The sequence below is a fragment of the Telmatherina bonti genome (genome assembly GCF_933228915.1).
Source record: "Telmatherina bonti genome assembly, chromosome: 16".
NCBI lineage: Eukaryota > Metazoa > Chordata > Actinopteri > Atheriniformes > Telmatherinidae > Telmatherina > Telmatherina bonti.
The window spans coordinates 25,945,833-25,964,285 of record NC_136614.1 but is presented as its reverse complement, the minus strand read 5'-3'; the positions used below and the strand labels follow the sequence as shown (position 1 = coordinate 25,964,285).

General features: G+C 37.7%; 2 protein-coding genes across 2 annotated transcripts in view; one reads left to right on the top strand and one right to left on the bottom strand.

The window, feature by feature from the left end:
• LOC306767777 (MAM domain-containing glycosylphosphatidylinositol anchor protein 2) overlaps positions 1-18,453 on the bottom strand; it is a gene marked incomplete at both ends in the record, with an annotated part of 212,244 nt that overhangs the window by 153,725 nt on the left and 40,066 nt on the right. The gene's annotated exons all lie outside the window — the stretch shown is intronic.
• Positions 356-13,626, top strand: LOC306767595 (low choriolytic enzyme-like; the record flags this gene model as incomplete). Its single annotated transcript, XM_079255670.1, has 8 exons — positions 356-504; positions 2,038-2,183; positions 11,193-11,249; positions 11,426-11,572; positions 11,673-11,790; positions 13,045-13,223; positions 13,307-13,388; positions 13,500-13,626. 8 exons carry the CDS (start codon positions 356-358, stop codon positions 13,624-13,626), a joined length of 1,005 nt encoding a protein of 334 aa, XP_079111796.1.

Here is an 18,453-nt window from a genome sequence, read left to right as displayed (position 1 = left end):
TATCTGGCAACCCTCTGAAGATTGGGCGCTGCCCGCCAAGAAACTGTCTGGTGATTGGCTGCCATGACTCCAGAGTGAACCGATTGTTTTATCAACGCCCACAGCGCAAGCTGGCTGGCAGTGCTGCCTGCTTGCTGGCTTTGCAATATGCAGCTATCCATAACACTTTCAGGGGGCATATGTCCATGTCTTTGAGTGCAAAAGTGTGGGATTGTGTCTGTTGTGTATGAGAGGGTGCATGTGTGTGTTGTGAGTGTGTGTGGGGCTGTATACCATCTATAACTTTTCCATCGGGGAGTTGTGCTAAGCCCTGCCAGCAGGCTCTAACGCCTCATTATTCTAAGCCAGGCATGGAATGGGTTTTAGAGATCTCTCAGTGAAATGTGGAAATGTGGGATACAGGTCTTCCAATATCAGCAGCAGAGACCTGGGAAATGCCTCTTCAGCTCAAGTCAGCTTCACTGCCACACTTCATCAGAAAGCCAACCACCGAAGGGGCACACAGTGAGAGATCACAAAACGCAGCTGTTACGTTGTTACTGTCTTCTGGAAATTAATTTTTGCTTCTGATAGTTTTTCAGCTTTAATGAGTTTAAAATATTTCGACTGAGCCTTGTTAACTGAAGGGCGCTTATTCAATGCTGTGTTGAATGCAGCTCAGAATGATGGAAAATAACAGCGCCTAAAGGGTCATCTGGGGATTTTCCACATCTGGTAGTAAAAGAACCCTCACATGCACTGACTAGAGAGCATAAATGGAGGAGAGGAACAATGATTGCTAGATAAAAAGGGAAAGTGAAGAATTATTGCCCAAAGATTTACAGACCAACAGACTTCTGTGTATTCCAAACAAATATTGATACAAATTGCATTTTTATTTTGAAATCCCAATTAAAGAAAAATGACACCACTGTGCCTAAAATATAGAAAATCAGCTGTATTTGCACAAGGTGTCAATTTATTAACAATTTGGAAGACAAACTGACAGATGTTAACTCTTAAAGGTGGAGTATGTAAGATTTTCAATATTTTCAAAATAAATTAACTAATAAAAAAGCACTTTTTTTTTTTTTTTTACTGGTAGGCAAACATTTAAGAATGGTCTTTGTCATTAATTAAACTTGTAATTTAATAACACATCAAATATGGACAGACTGGAACCTACATGTTAAAAAAAAAACTCTAATTATGATTGTAGGTATTTTTTAGTTAATTTTTTTTAAAAGATTGAAAATCTTACATTCTCCACCTTTAATAGAAAGCATTATGAGAAGTCACCTGCACATGTAAGTGCAACAACCATGTGGTGCTAATGCTACTGCGCCTACAGCACTCACACCGTAATCTTAAATGCTCCAACTAGCTTTACTAAAGCAAACAAGACAGCAGCTTATAAAAGCATGCTGGTTTGGAAGATAAGAGTCCTCTGCTGTGAAATAAGTAAGTAAATGTTTACTAAGAGTGACCATTTATACTGCAAGGTGTGACTGAAGTACATTAGCCCGATGTGACGTACAGATACCTGCTAAGCACAGTTTATCCACATAATGCTGACACACAGCAAGCTTATAGGTGTGTACCTGGGATGTTTTCTTCTTGAAATTTCTGTTATTTCTGAAAATTAAAGGGATATTCAGCTGTTATTCTGCACATGTTTTCTCTGTTTTTAAAGGGTGTGTGTGTGCTGATTGTACTGACTGATAAAAACAGATAAAGTTATTGTCTGCATGACGTACATCAGGGGGATAAAAAGTCGCATTTTTAAACATTAAACTGTTTTATGTTGTCTTAAAAGTTTGAAATGATCCTGTTATGTACAGAAAGACGGTGTTCTGACCAGCTGCGTCTCCGTCTGGGCAGCTTCAGTGTATCAGACTGAGAGTCTCCGTGCAGAGTGTGAGAATGGCAGAAAAGATCATCGGGACATCTTTCGCCTCCATCTGAGGTGTTGCACAGAAACACGGCTTGACCAGAGCTCAGAGCCTCCTCAGGGACCCTACACACCCCCATAATAGCTGTTTTTCTCACTGCCCTCAGAGAACAGGTTTTCAGCATCTGCATCAAAATAGCCGGCTTCTTCAACAACGTCTCACCCCAAGACATCAAGCTGACCTCCCATTGTGCTAAATTACCAAATCCCCATCAGCTCCTGATTACTGTACTTTGTGTGCACCCCCCAACAAGTAGGTTGAATTGACTGTAATTTTCTTGTGCAAGAGCACTGTCTGAGGTACCAGTCGTGCGATATTGTGTCATTTCTGACTGTTACCATGACACTCCTTTGTAACGCAACAGCCCTCTCATACTGGTTGGGCCTGGTTTGGCTTTGTTTCATTGTTCTGTTTCCTTTTGCAGGGATTGGCCGGTGGAGTCATTTCAGATGATTGGTAGTGTTCAGAAAGTCCCTTTACAATTTACCCACTTCATCAAAAAAGGAAAAAAGATAACTGCTGGTAAATTATTACAAAAGAAGAAGCAAATGTTTCGGTTTTATATCGGTTTTCCTCTGATGCTCTTGGTTGTCCACTCCTCCCTTTATCCAACATTCTTCCTGTCTCCAGAAATGTCTTCTGCCATAGAAAAATGGAGGATATGATGGTGAATATCATCCATAATTATTTCTTTAGTTTTGTTGACTGTGTGTATCCAATTTAGTTACATTGAACCACAACACACATTGTGCATCTCCTTGAGAAGAAGCATTTTTTTTGTGTTTTATTAAATAGCAGCTCTTTCTTTATGAGCAAACCTGAAATACTCTAATAATGTAATGTTATTTTGAACGTTATTAACCACTGAGTCCATAGAAGAAACTTGAGTAATTTATGTCATCACTTGTCTTAGTAATATTTTTTTTTTAAACTTTTGTATGGACATATATATATATATATATATATATAAATACACATGTATGTATTATATGTGTCTGTGTGTGTTTGTGTGTGTGGGTGTGTGTGTATATGTCATATTCTTTATTTTACTTACTTAATTAACTTAATTTTGTCACTTCGTTCACTGTTAACAGGAAATAATGCTGAATGACAATAAAGTCTAAGTCTCTATTGGAGTGCTAACAGACAGGGTTTATATCAGTTACTGTGGCCTTAAGGAGAGGGGGGGGCTTGCAACTTCTTCTCTAACATCCTCAGCTGGGAAATTGTGGGTGGGCACAACAAATGACTCACACTCTTCTCCTCTCTCATAATAAGATCTGATGTGCCTCTGAGAAAGGCACATAAGTCCAGTGCCAATGAAGACACTGAAAAGCATTTTTTTTCTAGAAAGTCCCATCAAGATGATTAAAAATTAGCAGCTTATTGTGTTGAGATCCATTTTTTTTCTTGTTTTTTTGTTTAAACAGTTGTCATATGGGTAGTATTTACTTTTTTTAAATTTCTTTTTTAATTATTATTATTACTTTAAGCCCAAAGATCTTTTGTCATTTGTCAAATGTGCATCTAAAAAGACCTGGCTTTCCATCCATTGAACATCATCCCCCGGACGGACTTTGCAACCTGCTTGCGGCTTCATCAATCGCACTGCAACAATAATGCAGTTGATTCAATTTGCATGCCTTTTACAAGTGTGGTAATTCAAACCAATTAAGATTGTGTTCATATTCAGCACATTTGTCCCTGTTTGTCTGAATGTCAATTAGTGTGAACACAATGTTTACTCTCTCAGATTGGCTCCAGTATACAGATCAAAGAGGGAGTAAAATAAATCAATTACTCCGAGTTGTGAATGCTGTAAAAACAATTTGTCATGTGTGAGAAAATAACAGGAGAAAAATCTGATTAATTTGAGGACGTAGCAAAACATAATGAACTTGATGACAAGGGATGAATGCATCATATGAAATAATTATATTAAATAATATTTCAACCTGTAGTGAGATGTTGCCTATTGGGTTGGGGGGGGGGGGGGGGGGGGGTCGAGTATAAAAGGCATCAGCGTCCAGTCAGGCAACCAACTACTGCAGGAGAGGGGAAGTAAGAAGCTGCTAGCAGAGCATAGAGCGGTTATCATGGCCATGAACCTTCTGGCACACACTTCTACTGAACACCACTGTAGCAACTCTAAATGTTAAGCACATTGTTTAATAGTCCATTACACAAATTGATATTGCTCATTGACTGTTGTCCTTGGCTGCCCACGCAGTGTCAGAGGAAAAAAAAGACAGAGATGTACCATAGTGCAGGAAGAGGCTAAGAGGCTAAGCCATCAGTGTTTGATGTGCAGGAACAATGTGCCAGAACTTCCCATCTGCTCTACTTCGTCTTGCCACATCCTAAATCCAATTCCCAACACCAGTGATGTTACTGGGAAATGAGACCTTTAGCATTCAGCCTGTTATGTAGGGGCTGCGGCTACTGATTTTTCTGTCTATGAACTGCAAGAAAACAGCAGGAAATTGTTTCAAAGTGCCTTTAAATTACTATATCAACCATTAACCCATTTTAAGAGAGATTTAAATATATAAAAGGCCAAATTATGATGAATTAAGAAAGTGTTGGTGATTGCTTGTCAAGAGTGACAACTGAAATGGAGGACATGAAAAAAAAACAGATCACAGCTAAAAACCTAAATCTTTTTATGATACAGAAAGGTAAGAAAAATTATAAGTTAATTGTTTATTTTTTTATTTAATTTTTAATCTTATTTAAATAACCAATGAAATTGAGGTTGTGTCATGGTGTTGGTTAATAACGTAGGAAGACAATCCAGTTTTTCATACTGAATATGTCTGCATTCCTGATAAAAACACCCCTAGTTGCACGTTTCTCTAACACAGTATGATTTGTAAAACACATGTAAAATTTCAACAAAAATAAATCTCTAAACAGAAGGGAAATGCTGTCTAAATGAGTAACCAATGTAGAAAACCTACCGAACGATTAAATATGATTATTTCTGATTTTATTTAGAATTAATTATATATAATCTGCTACTGTGTTCGAGATATAAACTATTTAAGATTTTTTTAATCCTGCTTTCAAATCTAACTCCAACTCCTAGAAATGCTTTCTGTCAAGTAAAAACAAACATAGAAAACAAATCAAGTATTTTTGCTTGCAAATGTTTAGTTTTCAACATCATCCAGGACAGAAATGCTTAAGAAACATTTTCAGCCTTCTGGCACTTTTTTTAATTAATTTTGTTTTGTTTGTTTGTTTGTTTTTAATGAAAGCAAAAAAAAAAAAAAACCTTGTATTTTGAAGCAATATAATTAACTAGCAAGGACATTTTATTAGTTTAGTGATTCAAATAAAGTTATCTAACATTACTTTTAAATGTGATCAAATCAATGAAAACAAACTGTTTACTTTACTGAAATAAGTCACAACGATGTCTGTCAGAAAAATCCAAAAGTTCTGCATTAAATGACTAGAAGAAGCTTTTTTTCTTATCTATATGATCATTTGTGAAACATAGTGAAACGGCGCTTTGTCACTCGTGACTTTTAACTTTGGCAAATTAGATTTCCAGCACAGAGGACCCCGAGGTGACCGGCGTGTGTCAATGTGAAAATCCCTGCAAAGTTAAATATGCAATCACTTAACTGAAAGCTTAAAGAAACATCCAGGGAAGAACAAATGCAACCATGAAAAAATAAAGAGGAAATCTGACAGACGGAGAACAGGTTTGGAGTAATAACTGTAGAAGACAGAAAACAGGCGTAAAGGAAAGGCAGGAAGCAAAACGTGCAGAGGTGTAGAAGCTCAAGATGTTTACAAACAAAACCGAAGCTGACAGTAAACACACAGAACAAACAAACAGCTTCTCAGTGTCGGCTGCCAAACTCTTCATTAAAACACAAACAGGTTCATTCTCTTCACCGCTGACAGGATGAGAAATGTTAATATTTGTACAGCACGGTGGCGTAGTGGTTAGCACTGCGGCCTCGCAGCAAGGTCACTGCTGCCGTTGTTGGAAAGGGCGGAGAGAGGTGGGGGGGGGGGGGGGTGATCAAATGTATGTATTGCTGTTTTTTGTTTTTTATTTTACTTTTTTAAAAAATTTATATTATTTATTTACATCTTCCCCGCGAGCCCTGAACGGAGTAAGCGGGTTGGATAGTGAATGAATGAATGAATTTACATCTTACAAACAAATAATTTTTTAAAAAGCATATTCAACTGTGGCCTCACAGCAGGAAGGTTGCTGGTTTGAGCCTCGGCTGGGGGGGGGAGGCATGTTCACCATCTATCCCATTTCTGGATCTACTGTTTTTAATCTGAATCCGTGATGCTTTTTTCATATGTTCATTCATAATGTGTGTTCATTATGTAAAGCAATCTGAGCTACTTTTGTATGAAAAGTGCACTATAAATAAAGTTTTGATTTGATTGGATAAAAGGAAAACAAACTTTATTTCACTGACATAAGTCAAAGCGTTACACACACAAAGCTTCCCCATATAAACATATATTCATTTTTCTTTATATTTACTACTTTTTTTGGACAATTTGCTTTACTTTTACATGGTAATGTGTTGCGAAATGTTCCCTCACATAAATGATTTTATTAATATTCCATCTGTAAACAGACGCTACAGTGTTTTTTGTGTTTAACGCGCAAGTTAAAAATCAAAGAAATCGTTGTACACAGATCCCTGCTGACTTTATACACGACAGAACTAGATCAGCCCAGAGAGAAAAGTGTGTTTTTTAAAAAAATCATAAAGGTCGGAAAAGGATGACAGAGAAAGTTAAATGTAACACGTGGGAAGTCTGACAATAAACTGTTTTTTCCTTAGACTACTGGTATTTTTCTGAAGCTTCTCCTCCAGTTAAATTGTATTAAGGGGAAAAATCTTCTCTTTTTTTTTTTTTTTTTTTTTTTTCTTTTTTTAATAGGGCAAGCAATAGACTTGTATTAAATTAAAACCGACCCGCTTCTCCTTGCAATTGGAGAGGTTTTAGGTATAAAGTCTAACTGAATGGATGGGTCATACATCACTGGGCTTTATTGTGCTTTGCTGTGACTCTAAAACACAAATTGTGTTACCTGTGCACCCACGCAGATCGCCTGATTGGAAAGGCACGAGCATTAAGGCGACACTTACACACATATAAAAAGGTACATAGACTGTCACGGCTTTCCTGCGCCTAATTTAAATCTTGTAAAATTTACAAATGAATATTGTTTTGCAGAGGGCTGAACTCGCAGTGAAGGTCCACACATGCAGCACCTCCGACACAGAAAACACACTCACACACACACGCCGCAATTTTTGTTCCCTGACAATAAATGCCACATTATTGTGATGTACAGCGGAGGAGCGCATCATATAAAGGTCGGCATGATGGAATCGCTCTGTGAAGCTGCTGGCCTTGACACGGGAAATCAGATCCTAAAACTGTTTATGGTGCCGTGAAGACAGACAGCATCCCTCTTTTCCTGTAAACAATGCTGTGGAAGCTCATGATTTATGAGCAAGGCAGCCGATAAGTCTGAATAATCATCACTGCAAACAATCCATTTTTAGACTCAGAGGGTTTTTTTGTTCATTTCTGTCTGGTGGCCGAGGACTGAACTTTGGGATGGAGATAATCTCTATTATTAGTTAATAACCAAGATTTTATTATGATAGAAAAAAAGAGTTTATACACAGCATAAAACAAACAAATAAAAGGAAAAGTAAGGATTTTAAAGGCTACATTAGCAGTTTAGTACAGTAACTTAAAACTTAGTATTTTCTTAAAGGCAAACAAAACATTTAAATGTAAGTGCTTTCAAATCTGCCTACTTCCCCCAGTAAAACAAGCCACGTTAAACAAAAAGCAGACAGTTATAAAAAGAATAAAATAAAAAGCATTTGATTTGGAAACAAAGAGGAAAACACTCATTATTTTACATATTCTTTCCACTAAACGTTGCAGAATAGAGCTGTAATAGACGGCTTTTACTTCCAGATTGACCCGTTTGCAGACCGAAGAACATTAAAGCGCTTTTACATCCGTTCACCGCAGCAAAGCAGCTTTTTTCTTTTTCTTTTCTCCAAACAGATTAAACTTCAGTAGCTTCTCATTAAGTCAGACATAGGAGATAAACTGCATCCTGACAGGAAGACAAAAATACTTACGACAGAATTATAGTTTGTATCCAATGTAAACAATGATTAGACTTTTTAAAACTACACTGTAACATAAACGTAGGTTTGAGACAAGTTTATATATGTTACTGTTAAAAAAGAATATTAGCTGACCTTAAATCCAAGATAATTTGTAAAACAAGTTTGCTTCAGGTTTTCTCTGTGGCTCGACTCAGTGTGGAAGGAGAATGAATCAATAGCTCAATAGTCTTTGTCGTGTTTTTCCATCTGGAAATACTTCAGTTATTTTTTATTCATCAAGCTTATTTTCTTTCAAAACATAAATTTACATGTGTTTCCTCGAGAATAGTAAGATTCAAACTTACATGTTAAAGCTGAGAGGAGAGACAGACGTCTTTTATATTCATGTCAGATTGTGCAGAAGAAAATTCGTGTGACGTGTTCAGTTCTCAGAAAGGTTGTCAATATTGCCGGGAAGTGTTGAATGACACCGTAGGAGTCTGAGAAGTCACAGTAAGCTCCAGGGACACATTTTGTAAAAGTGTGTTATGTAGTCAATCATATAACTCAGACAAAACCTTTTAGCATTGCACACTGCCAGCTGGATCAGGCATGAATTGTTGAATTATTGGTGAATAGATCAGAAGGATATGCACACACAGGCAAACACATGATGCGCCCAATCCAACCCCAAAACAACAGAGCCCCACCACAAAACATATCCCAGATAAAGCCCTGTCTACACACCATTTGGCCAAAGAGTTTCAGCCCAACTCCCATCAATTCTGAGAAACCAGAGAGGAGAAGAATGCAAACAAAGGGCTGTTTCTGTGGAGGGAGATGCACCAGCACACCGTTCAGCTGAGTCATTAGACATGACTTACAGAGATTACTTTAGTAAGACTGTATAAGCTGTTTTTATTTATTTCTTTTTCTTTTTTTTTTTTTGTCTGTTTTTAAGCTTTAAAGTAGTGTCTGTGAGTCTGTAAGTTTCATTTTTATTCAAATGTTTAGAGACACCTGCTCATGTGAAACAAACATGTCCCAACTTTTTTCTTCTCAAATAGATTAACATAACCAAACTTTTGATTCTCACTGTTTTTTTTTTAGTTGGGTGTTTTTTTTTTTTGTTTTTTTTTTTGTTTTTTTTGATTTTCTGCTTTACAACAGCTTACAAGCAAATACTGTGTAACTTTACGTACATGATCGCTCTGGTTACATGCAACAGTAAACATACATCTACACAATTAATATGTCAATCAATTAGTTAAGATTTACTGAGATAAAAATTTGTTGCAATTCATCAGATACAAAAGATTTATTTTCTAATAAGTTCAACAGTTTTTTCACAATTAACAATATAATGTTTTACAATCAATGCATAATAACTTTAACTTTGCCGTATTATGTTAATTGTTCTGACAACATGGGAAAATCTGGAAATTTGTTGACGGGCAAAGGCAGGAGCTCAGACCGGGGAACGACCAGACTGTGGAAATGAGACGTCAGCTCTTTTTATAAAAGTTTCTTATGCATTATTTGCTGCTTAAATGTAAGCAGTTATTGCATCTGATACTTCAGATACTTCCACGTTCCTCCAGTTTTGGATAGATAAATATTATCACTCACATTGACTGTTGGTAAGATGACGTATAAATGCTGCATAATGAGCAACAAGATGTCAGTGCTGATGTAGAACAACATATATGGTGCATTAACTTGCACTTGGGCTTCTGAGGTTTACCCAGATTAGAGTTAGCTTGCGCTAAATAACTGTTAGAGTATGTTTGATTATTTTTTAGGGGACCAATCAGATTTGATACTGTAACTTGTTGCCGATTATTTCTTGGTACGTTTTCTATGTAAACACAAAGCAGAGTTCATTGGGCAGCAGCTCCTTCAGAGAGACAATTCATAGCCTTAACTTTCATTTCATTCCATCATTTATTCATTTTTTTTTACCGCTTAATCCAATTAAGGGTCACGGGGAAGCTGTAGCCTGGCAGCGTTTGGGCGGCAGGCAGAGTACATCATGGACAGGCCATCACAGGACTTTCATTTCTAAATTCATAATCTATCATTCTTTAAATTACTCCAAGAAACATTCAAACCACTGTACGGTATGCAGAAAAACGTTTGGAAAAAAGAGATAATGAAAAAGGAAGTCAGCAATACAGTTGTTCGAAAGAAATTGACAAATCAAGTTGATTTTAGTTGCAAATCTTTGCAAAACTTCGCATGAAGCAGATAGTTTTGCTTCTAAAAAATAAAAAGACTGATGATGACTTGCAGACCATCCAAACTATTGTTAATTTATTGCATATTAAGGAAAGATTGTTCTGATTTACTTAGTTAGGCTTGGTAAGGAACTGCTTACCTGAAGTCACCACCTGTAAACACTTGTGTGTTTCAAGTGTTGCATTTGTTATCTTTAGGATAAAACATCAGGCCAAGGCCAGATCTTATGAGTCAGCTCCCTGCTGGTTATAAATGCCACCAGAAATCGGATGCTAAGCGAGCCGACAGCAGCCTGTGGTCACTGTAATCCTCCCAGAACCAGATTATCTCTGTGTGGAAACAGTGAGGAAGGGGTGGTAAGGGCACTCCCATCAGCTGTGTGTCTAAGACACAACCTGGTGAACCCCCTCCATAAATCCACAAAGACACACCTTGACAGCTGGCATTAAAACTCTTTGCTGACCGAGCTTCAGCATCAGTTCAGGTGAGAAGAGCAAAGTGTCAGAAGACTTAGCAGCTGGAAATGAAAATGGACATTACTGGAAGAGTTTCACTTCTGCTGTTGCTGCTTCTGGGCTTCTGTAGTGCTCAGCCTGGAGATGTAAGACCAACTGACTCTCTGAATGTAAAGAATCAGGATGCAACCAGTGCATGTAATGAGCAACATGCCTCCCGTATTATCGATTTACTTCTGAATGAACACCATCGTATGTGAGGTAAAGTACTGTTAAACAAATGAAATTACTAACTTCTTTTTTTTTTTTTTTTTTTCTTTTTCAGGATCATGGTGGTGGTGTTGGTAGGTGACTACACGTAAAATTCATCGGTCCATATCAAACTGTTTGGCATTGTAAACAGCAAATTTTTATGACTTCCGTTTTTTTATGTTAATCAGAAAAGTCAGCAGCTGAATCTGAGGACATGAGCACAACCATCCTCAGGATGAACAATGGTGAGTCTTCAGTGCTGCTTAAAGTTACAGAGAAACATGTCTGCACACTATTTATTCATAATCAATTCCAAAAAAGGGCAGGAAAATGGTGATTATTTTTCTATAACCCCCTCGGTCAATTGTTGTGTCTTTTTTATATAACATTAATTTATTCTTTATTGTATTTATTTGTACAGGATCTAATGAGATGCTGCTGGAGGGAGACCTGCTCATTCCAAGAACCAGGACGGCAATGAAGTGCATGAACAAAGAGTACAGCTGTCTGTGGCCAAAGTCTTGGAATGGGAAAGTGGAAATCCCTTTTATTCTAAGTGATCAATATGGTAGGTTTCACGTTTAACTGGGCTACATCTCAAACTGAATTAATACATGTATAACGGGCGTTTTTTTAACATACTGACTCGCTTTGGTCCATAACCACAGACAACTTGGAGAAGAGTACGATTCTACGTGCCATGAAGGGATTTGAACCGAGAACTTGTATTCGCTTTATTCCTCGCAGAAATGAGAGAGTTTATCTAAGCATTGAACCAAAATATGGGTAAGTTAATATCTGTGTATCTGTATTTGAAAGGAGAAAGTATATGTAGGTCTGATTATGCAGAACTAGAGGGTCACTGGATAAAAATGTACCTAAATCATGTCAAGATTGGGATCCCCAATGTTTGTGCTGAGGAAAAATGTCTCCAGGGATTCTCTTATGCAGAACCACCTGTCTGCCACGGTGACTGTTTCACTAAGCAAATGAAAGCGTGTTTAGCAAAATTACATGTGGATATTTTTCTGGGGGTTTTCAGTTTTGAAACTTTCAGTGTCTGAGCGCAGGAGGTTTCCTGTACACGTATATTTATTGTTTTGTGTTTCGAATATGTGGCTTGTTGTGCTCGACGTAACCTGCTGCCGATTTTGGCCAAGACACTCAAAAAAGATTTCAAATCTTAACAAATTTTTAAATCTAAGAATTTTTACAAAAATGTAATCAATTAAAGATTAACTACAAAAAATATGCAACGATAAAGTCTTTATCAATCAGTTAAACCAACCGCATGTAGTCACTTGACAATATTTCTTATGTCTGGATCAGGCTACACAATTTGAGCTGACTTTGACCCGACAGACACGTCGCAGACCAAGGTTCACTGTTGTGCCTGATTATGGATTGCAGAAGAAGCTTCTTTACCCTGTGTAGTGTTACAAAATGAAAAACCGGTGATCTGTCATCCAGTATGCTTCATGACCGTAACACAGACACTCTGGGATGTAAAAATGTTATTTGTGTCCTATGATGTGTTGCTTCATATTTAACAAATTTATGACGCCTTAACTGTTAATCTGATATAGTGACCATTGTGACAAAAAAAAAAGTACGTAGTCTGATCCAGACGTTACTCTTTTATAAATATGTAGTGAAAACTGGGACATAAAAAGCAACAAAACATGCACGGTATTTTACAGTTATACAACATGATGATAACATGAAGTGATAAAATTCAAAAAGACCGTAGAAGATTGCACACAACAACAATTTACATGTTTCCAGCTGTAAATCTTTAAAACATGCCAGCAGTGGACGGGGGTGGGGGTGCGATCTTTTCAAACTATTGCTTTTAAGCACATTAAATTATGTACAGTCATTAAATATAGAAAAAGAAAGCTTTATCTTTAGCTGTCTTCAATGTTGCCCCTTGCATAAGAAAATAATCTGTGATTTACTCATTTAATGTATGCATAGAACATAAATATATGATTAAAATGCCTTTTACAGCTTCCCTTTTCTCTCTTTGACTCCTTTTAGCTGTTTTTCTTTGTTGGGTCATATTGGAGATAAGCAGGTGTTGTCTCTGCAGCGGTTTGGCTGCATAGATTACGGCATCATCCAGCACGAGTTGCTGCACGCTTTGGGTTTCTACCATGAACACACTCGTAGCGACCGTGACCAGTATGTCAGGATCAACTGGGACAACATCAAGGAATGTAAGACCATTGTGGCACCATTCAGTGACAGAATGAGGCAGATTTGCTCTTTAATTTGTAATTTATTGGCCTTTCTGCTCCAGATTATCTGCAGAATTTCAAGAAGATGGACACAGATAATCTCGGGACTTCATACGATTATTCCTCTATAATGCAGTATGGAAAGTAAGTTTGACCACCCATACCTGTCCAGATAAAACAAAAAAAAAAAAAAAAAGCACAAAACCAATTTCTTACCAACCTGTGAGTTATATCTTGTTGCAACATCATTTTTAGAACTGCCTTTGGGAAGACTGGACAGGAAACCATAACTCCCATCCCCGACTCCTCCGTTCCAATTGGCCAGAGGAACGGCTTGTCCGATATCGACATTCAGCGGATCAACAAGCTCTACAAATGCTGAAACAGAGCTGAATGTAGAGAGTTTGGGTTGAGTCGGACAGTGTGAAGTAAAGCATTGAAATTTCCTGAATCTTCTTTGAGTGTTATGTTCTTGACATCATATGTGCACATACTTAAAGTTCTGTCAACATAGTAAAATGTGCATTTAAATGAAGACATCAAAGGCATAATATGAAGACTTTAAATAAAAATGAAGGCTTAGTAGTTATTCAGCCTCAGCTCATTTGGCAGAATTTTATGTTGACATATTGTGTTTCTGCCAAGTCTGGATCATCTCCTAATTATAACCCACGAGTTTCATTCTTATAAGGCATCAAACTTCCGTCCCCAAGGGCCACTCTTCTGTAGGTCAAGTTCAACTTTTTAACTCAAGTTGGCTGTGCTGAAGCAGGGAAGCATAAAAAACCTGCAATGATAGCAATGATAAAGGATTGGTATCCATCTGGTATGTACTTGTTGCAGTATCTGACATTGATCATGTTGGTTAACGTCAGACTTTCATTATCAGCCAGTATATAAGTAAACTTGACACGTCACAGATGCAGCATATCCTGTTGTTTTCACCTATGTGCTACATCACCCTATACTGCGATTGTCACAATACTAAAATTTTAAACGATACTAAGGGCGGTATAGTCCCCTTTCAAACTGACTCTGGTCTGCTTCCATAGATGATGCGGTTCTGTCTGGATTTGTGTCGACGCGCAAATCAGGTGAAGCATTGCTTCAAAGTCCAAAGTCTGATCTTACTTTTCAGTATTCCAGGCACTATTTTCATCAGTGCCTCATCAAAATAGTTGGAAGTGGCCGCTCTAAGTATGGCATTTAAGTATCGATACCAGTGTAAATTATTATATATAATTAGATACTACATTTTAGTATCGATTAGAATCGGAGTACCGATTTATTTGACAACACTACCTTATACTATACCAGTGTTACTCAATTCTGGTCCTCAGACCCCCCTCTGCCCTGTCTGTTTTTAGACATGATCCTACTCCAAAGCACCTGAGTCAGATTATTGAACTGCCTCATCAAGTTCTCTGCAGCCTGTTAATGAGCCTTTATTTCATTCGTGTGTTAAAGTAGGGTTGCCTATAAAACATGCAGGGCAGGGGGGTCCCGAGGACCGTAAATGAGAAACACTGTACCTATAATTTGTTTGTGGACATGTCTGGTGTTACCATGTTGTCAGTGCAGTAGGAAACCTTCAATATGCACTTTAAATTCTGTTGAAACGCCAAATGATTTTAGTATTTGATATGATTTTACAGTCTTTATGAGTGTTATTTTTTTGTAAGAGAATGAAGGTGCAACATAATAAAAAGAAACTAATGGAATTAGATAGAAATTAAAACTGCATGAGGGACAATAATTCAGTTCCATTTTGCTTGATCAAGTTTGGGATTTGGACGCTTGTATCCAAGTGAATCAGTGCTCTAGTGGACTCTTTGAGGCTGACTTTGCAGAACTGAGCCTCTGATCAGAGACACAGATGTGGAAGGATCAGATAAACCCCTCCTCTTTTGTGCTTTAACCCTGCGGGCATGTTTTTTTTTTCTCCCACTTGGCCACATCCTCACACTTTTGAATGTTTACTTTTTGGTTCTTGGGTCATTCTTCTGTATGCCATCCAATAAAACGAAAGCTGATGGGTTTTGAGAAAAGTGTAGCGGGGAGTTTTGGGTGAATTAAGGAGGCGAGCCGGGAAGAAAGAACAGAATCTTATTAAGCAAATCTCCCCTCCTCCCATCATGTATGAGTGCACTATCATGACAGCGCTGCATGTTTTTCTCCAGTGTTCTGGCTTAAATGAAACTAAAGAGGTCCATGGCACCAGTGGCGCTCTGACTAAGCCGGCAAGTTTGAATAGTTCAGATGGACACAGGGCTTTAATGTTTCATAAAGTAGTTTCAGTTCATATCAATCGTTCTGCACATGAAATATTCAAAATCTACTTGTTTATTGAAATATTTAATACTCTGACTCTGTTCGTGATCCAAGAATCTCCGGGAGAATTTCAGCCAGCTTTAAATTAAAGCATTTCTGCAAAACTTGATTAAAATAAGATTACAGATGAGCCCCGAATCCCAAGACGGAAGCGTAAACAGGCCACCACTGGAACAGACTGTAGCTGCGAATCGCTCGGTGTTCAGTGAGACGGGAATCTAATGAGAGTGATCTCTGAACTATGAGGCTGACATACATTTTAAATACGATGAATGAATATTTTATCTTTCCCTTAATTGTTAAAACATTTTGACCCTCTTCATTTATGTTCAGGTAAAGGCTTGTATAAAACACACGTGACATGGAAACCTGATCTCCGTTAACTAACATTTAGCGTTACTGACAGTTTTAATAAAAGCAATAAAGCATATTATGTACAGCTGCTTCAGATGCTCTTTGACTGGACTTTAAAGGGCAGTGTGTACATGACCAGCAGGGTCTCCTTTAGGATGTCTACTCTAATGAGAGCCGGCCGAGTGGAGCCAAATGCAGTGCGATGTGTGATGTCACCGGTAATACGCTGGCAGGCTATAGCCGCTGGCTGGCTGAGCGGCTCTTACCACCATGTTATTAACACAGATCAGTGTACCTGCCTTTCTTCAAACATGATAAGCTTCAGCAGACAGCTCTACGCAGTTCACTGCAGAGCTGCCTGTTGCAAAGCGGTAGGAAATTAAAGTGTTTGCTCAGGCTGATGCGACCACCCTTTCAGAGTTGAATGGATTCCACCAGTCGGAAAAAAAGAAAAACTAAATTGTTTCACGCTTTCAGATGAATCAGTTACTTTTCATAGGTTTGTTTGGTTATTGGTCTGGCTAGCTTTTACTGTATTGTTTGGTCACAAGATACTTTTATAAAAGTAAATGTGTTTTTTCTATGGAAGGTCTACGTTGTGCTTTTGGTCTGATTGTTAATCTGTTATGATTGGTCACAAACCAATGACTCCAGCAAGAATTATGCAGTAAAATAGCTTATTAAAATCTATTTGCTTGCAACATTTTGGGTTTGAAGTTGGTTACTAACGGTGCTGAGAAAGCAAACCATTTATCCAGCCTGCAGAAGCAGTCTAACATAATCTTAGCACAAAGTAGGGAAAATTGTGTTTGGTTAAATATTTCTCCCCCTTTAATAATACCAGTCATTATACACAGTTAGAAAGCCTGATTAGTCACCTTTACAGTGAGGCATACGCTTGTAGATTGTGCCTTTGTGGAATAACAAACACAGCTAAACATGAGTGAGATTCTAGTGCTGCCAGATGTGTCTGACGCAGATGTAACACTGATACCTGACTGACAGCTGACTTTGCTGAGGTCCCTCTTAGAGTAAAATAATAAAGAGTAAAAATGGTCAATATATGTTATTTTTTGCCAATTACTGCAGGAATGTGCAATTCTCCCGTCCACCACGGAACTCTGAAGAGGAATGAATACCAAAAGGTGAATGTTGGTGGCTTTTTAGTTCATTTTGGGGGAAACAAAACACACATTTGCTTGTGGATGTGCTCATTTCACTGAAGCACAATCCTTACTAATTATATCTTTTACAGATGTTGGATCTTTAATCATATTAAAGTCTAAACTTTTAAATGAGGATAGTCAGTCTTACTAAACGTTGTTAGTGAAATTGCCTTGTTAATACACAGTAAGGCTAACGGGTAAAACAGAATTGTATGTATGTCTGGAGATACTTATAAGACTGAACACTACGTAGGTGTAGATGGATCTCAGCCCACTCAGTGCTTTATTTGTCGCATTTATGATTCCCACAGTAACTAATGACCAGCGTTTTCTCACACAACAATGAACAGGAAATCCAGCCAAACGCTGCTGATTTTGAAGCTGCAAAAGCATGACAGAAATTAACAACATAATGATAGGTTTTCTATATCTATGTGGGGTAAAGAATAAGTAGCAAGTCACATGTGAGCATGTGCTACTCACAACAGGAACACACCTCGGTTAGAGGCAGGTGTTATTACCTTTGAAATGCAGATTCATGAATTTGACAAGTGCAGTTTCTTGAGGAAAATAAGAAGGTAGCTACTGAATACATGAAAACCACTGTGCCGTGGGAGATCATCAGGTGTGCCCTGAGAAATTTCCTAATTTCACCTCATTGCTCTAAAAAGCAGCTCTGTGTTCATCCAAACAGGCCCTGGGGAATGATAATAAAATTCCTCTTGTGTTGGTTTCTATTCAAGAAGTTTTGATGAGATGAACTTTTTAATAATATGGACTTAAAAAAATAAAAAAAGAAAAATGGTTTGTGGTGTGCCTTGTGATTTTTCAGTGAAAAAAAGTGTGACTCAGCTCAAAAAATGTTGAAAAACACTGTGCTAAGTCCTTTAAAGGTCTGGTTGTTTGACATCCAGCGGTTCGGATGTTGGTGAAAAGCTTCCGTGTCTGCAAATATTGTTTCCATGCTGTTCATAAACGAATCCCTTTCAGGAACTGCTCTGGTCTAAATGACAATTCCCCCCATGCTCCCGCTCATCACAAGGCAAATCCTAAAGCGGAGGCTTGTATTTAGTTTAGATTGTTTAAAACAGTATATTAGTTGTCAAGTTAAAACATGCAGCATAGCACAAAAACATCACAGTTTCTGAGTCCTCTTATGAATCTAGAAATAAATTAAACATCACATCATAAGACTATACGGATAAATAAATACATTTAAAAAAAAATAGAAGAAAAAATTAAATCAAATCCTCAGCGTCATAAAAATCTTCTAATAACATCAGACAGTTTGTCCTTGGTTTGTTTGATTTTTATTTTTCCATTCTGCTTCAAAACCTAACCTGGGTCAGAAGTGAGTC